The sequence below is a fragment of the Copadichromis virginalis genome, linkage group LG18 (assembly GCF_057382275.1).
Source record: "Copadichromis virginalis isolate Kocher_CV1m ecotype Utaka linkage group LG18, C_Virginalis_male_GT1.1, whole genome shotgun sequence".
Classification (NCBI taxonomy): domain Eukaryota; kingdom Metazoa; phylum Chordata; class Actinopteri; order Cichliformes; family Cichlidae; genus Copadichromis; species Copadichromis virginalis.
The window spans coordinates 5274416-5278178 of record NC_140635.1 but is presented as its reverse complement, the minus strand read 5'-3'; the positions used below and the strand labels follow the sequence as shown (position 1 = coordinate 5278178).

At 40.7% G+C, this 3763-nt stretch overlaps 1 protein-coding gene across 2 annotated transcripts; it reads right to left on the bottom strand.

Moving 5' to 3' along the window:
- Nucleotides 1-1122: 1122 nt before the first annotated feature.
- On the bottom strand, nucleotides 1123-3259 carry LOC146687064 (E3 ubiquitin/ISG15 ligase TRIM25-like). Of its 2 annotated transcripts, XM_085438347.1 has the most exons (2): nucleotides 2456-3259; nucleotides 1624-1754 (listed from the first exon to the last, which is right to left on the bottom strand). In XM_085438347.1, exons 1-2 carry the CDS (start codon nucleotides 3257-3259, stop codon nucleotides 1698-1700), a joined length of 861 nt encoding a protein of 286 aa, XP_085294473.1. In that variant the 3' UTR covers nucleotides 1624-1697. The 2 variants fall into 2 exon arrangements, with proteins under 2 accessions (XP_085294471.1, XP_085294473.1); XM_085438345.1 differs by having other exon boundaries at nucleotides 1123-3259.
- Between the last annotated feature and the right edge of the window lie 504 nt (nucleotides 3260-3763).

The window sequence follows — 3763 nt, the reverse complement described above, 5'->3', positions numbered from 1 at the left end:
ATAAGTTAATCAAGATAACAGAAAGATTTCTTGAGTATGATGAACAATGAATTTAACTCCTAAATGTGACTTCCTAACACAGAATGTGATGACGTCATACGCTTTGTACTTTGATGTGTGGTGATTGGAAGTGTCTGTGTGGTGCAGCCTGGACAGACCAGACCAGCTGCACCACACAGACACTTCAAGAGAATGATTGTTATGAAACTTCCATACAAATTGAGTGAAAAATGGAGAGTTGTTGCCTATGAACTGCAGGAACAAAATGGTCACAGAGCAGTGTTCACTGATCTGGTTGCCTTCATAATAAAACAGGTGAAAGTAGCATAAGATCCAGTGTTTGGCAACATCCAAGACTCACAATCTGGAAACAGCTTTAAAGTTTCAAGTTCCACCAAGCAAAGAAAAAAGGGAAGTAGTTTTGCCACTAATGTCAGTACAGTTCCAGGAGTCAAAACTCAATCAACTGGAAGCAGAACAAATTCCACTGTTCTGCATAGTTGTTTGTTTTGTTCACACAGCAATCATTTACTAGAGAATTGTAAGCAGTTTAAAGCTAAAATGCATCGGGATAAGTTGACTTTTATCAAGGAAAGGGGAATTTGTTTTGGTTGTTTAAAAGTTGGTCACATAAGCAAAGACTGTAGGAGTCGTTTGAGACACAGCAGCTGAGCAAATGATCATTTCATGCTGAAGACATCCTCAGACAGAATTAAACACATACATGAACACAGCCTGGTGCCAATAACACAGCTAATGACACTGCTGTATCACTGGCTTTACTGATTAAAGACCATATCTGAAGGAAATCTTTGAACACAACAGAAAGTGACCTTTTAAACCTGCCACACTGATGCTGCATTCAAGGACCATTAAAAACATTTTAAAGGACTTAAGAACATGAAGAAAATGTGACTTGTTTCTCTGTAATGAAGCTGTTTTAGTGAAGAAAGTTGAAAGGTCACAGAGCGACTGCTGAATCTTCTGCTCTAAACATGAACTCTGAACTTTGTGATGCTTCAGGAGGAAAACTGCTTCAGTTATTCTCTCAGATTAGTTTCATATTTTCTGCATCAGATTTGAGTGAGATCCTGGAATGAAGACAGAAGAAAAGACTTTGTTCAAAGTTTGATTTATAGTCAAACCTTCCAGTTTATTCACACAATAAAACATCAACACAATATATGAATTCATTCATTAAAATCACAGTTTTTCCTCATTTGTTTGATGATTTTGACCAAAACAAACACAAACACACACACATGGTCTGCCATACTCATAAAGAGAAATGTCGACATTTTTCAAGACAAATATTCCAGAAACATTTAGAGGATAGAGAAGTTTACATTTTCATGTGGAGAAATATTTTAGTAAATCAAAATGATGATGAGCAGTGATAGCCTCCATAAACAGTCACAGGAAAGATCTCCTTTAAAAACTCAGAAACATCAAGAGAACAACTAGAAGATGTGGAGGTACCACCCATAATGTTTGACTGACAGCTGATCTCTGTGCAGAAATGATGGAGAGAAAATAAAATGAAACTAAAATACAGATTTAAACCCACAATATGAAAGACTTCAGTCTATTTGAGCTTAATCAACTCAGCTGTGTCTCCATAATTATAGTAAACCAACAGTCCAGCATAGAGCGGCTGAGTGAATGTGGTCTGGACTCTGTGGAGGAGAGTCATGGTTTCAGAGACGCTGTAGAAGGACAAAATACCTGCTCTGTGATCCAGGTACACTCCTACTCTGGAGGAACGAGGACCTGAGACACGAGTTTTGATGTTGTTGTACCAACATGTAAAACTGTTGTTGTTACAATTTAATACCCAAGATTTGTCATTACATCCAAAAACACATTCATAACCTCCTTTTCTGCTGATATTCTTGTATGCGACTGCTACACAAACTCCTTCCCCTCTCCTCTCCACCTCCCAGTAACAACGTCCAGTCAGACTCTCTCTACTCAGAACCTGAAACCACCAAGTGAATCTGTCTGGATGATCAGAATAAGACTGTTGTTGAATCACTGCTGTTGCTTTTCTGTTCCCCTCTGATAATAACAGCAGTTTGTTTGCTGTGTTTGGATCCAGTGTGATGTTACGCGAATATTTTAAGAATTCAGCTCTGGTCTTTGGCTCTGGTTGTGACAGTAAAGCATCCACTTCAGTGACTGTCAGTGAGATGTTTGTCCGTTCCTCTCTCAGAATGTCCTGTAGTTTATCTCTGACCTCTGACACAGCTGCTGTCACATCCTCAAAGTAGCTCAGAGGACGGATATTGATGCTGGATGAGTCTGTAGACTCACTGAGTGCTGACAGTGAGGGGTAGTTGTGTAGAAACTGGATGTGATCCTCTGTGTGTGAGAGCTGCTTCAGCTCAGCATCTTTCCTCTTCAGCTCAGTGATCTCCTGCTCCAGCTTCTCCTGAAGCTCTTTGACTCGACTCACTTCAGTTTCCCGCTGGGATCTGATCTGCTGCTTCACATCAGAGCTTCTTTTCGGGATGAGATGGATCAGCTCAGTGAAGCTCTTCTCACTGTGCTCCACTGTTTGATCAGCAGACTGATTGATGGCCTCCACCTCCTGTTGAAGCAGCTTCACATCTTTCTCTCTGTCCTGGATTCTCTGCTGGATGTTTTGTCGACTCACCTCCAGCTCTCTCTGCCTCTCAGTCCTTTCTGCTGCAGCTGAGACTGTGTCGTGGCCTTTATGTTCATCCACAGAGCAGAGATAACAGATACTCTGCTGATCAGTACGGCAGAACATCTTCATCACCTCATCATGACGAGAGCAGATGTTCTCCTGGAGCTTCTTGGAGGGCTCCACCAGCTTGTGTTTCTTGAATGTAGGTGAATCATAATGAGGCTGAAGGTGTTTCTCACAGTAAGATGCCAGACAGAATAAACAGGACTTGAAGGCTTTCATTTTTCTTCCAGTGCAGACATCACAGGCCACATCTTCAGGTCCAGCATAGCAGTGATCAGCAGGAGCAGCTTGGAGTCCAGTCTTCTTCAGCTCCTCCACTAAATCTGCTAACATGGTGTTTTTCACCAGGACAGGCCTCGCTGTGAAAGTCCTCCGGCACTGAGGGCAGCTGTAGATTTTCTTCTTTTCCTCTTCATCCCAGAAGCTTTTAATACAGTTCATGCAGTAGCTGTGTCCACAGGGAATAGTCACCGGATCCTTCAGTAGATCCAAACAGACTGAACAGCAGAATTTTGTTTGATCCATTTGATTCATGTGCTGTGCCATTTCACCGTCTCTCAGTGACTGTCAGACAGTTTCACTTCCTCTGAACAGAAACAACCTCTGTGCTCTGAAGGGAAACAGATCTCTGCTCTTGTTCACCTTTAGACCCATCCTGATACAGACACATCTGTGAAGGGAGATATATTCTTACAGAGCGACCAAGAGCCAATCACATGATGCAGGGTGTGGTATGTGTGATTACATCATGCAGTAACAAGTCTAACCCAGTTAAAGTTTAATAGTTTATCTTTACTTGGATGTTTGAAATGTGACATCAACACTCAGCGAGTTCATTTTATATTTCAAAAAGTTCAGCAAAGTTTAGGATGCTGTGATGAATAAAAATAAATCAAACTTTATATTTTGACATTTTCTAATCTTAGTTCATTCTCACACTTACAGAATGATGCATGGGAACAACTGACTCCACTAAATCAAACCTATGTTCAAATGAGATTATGATCATTAAATAGTAACAAATATTTAAATTTAGCAACAACAAATGCA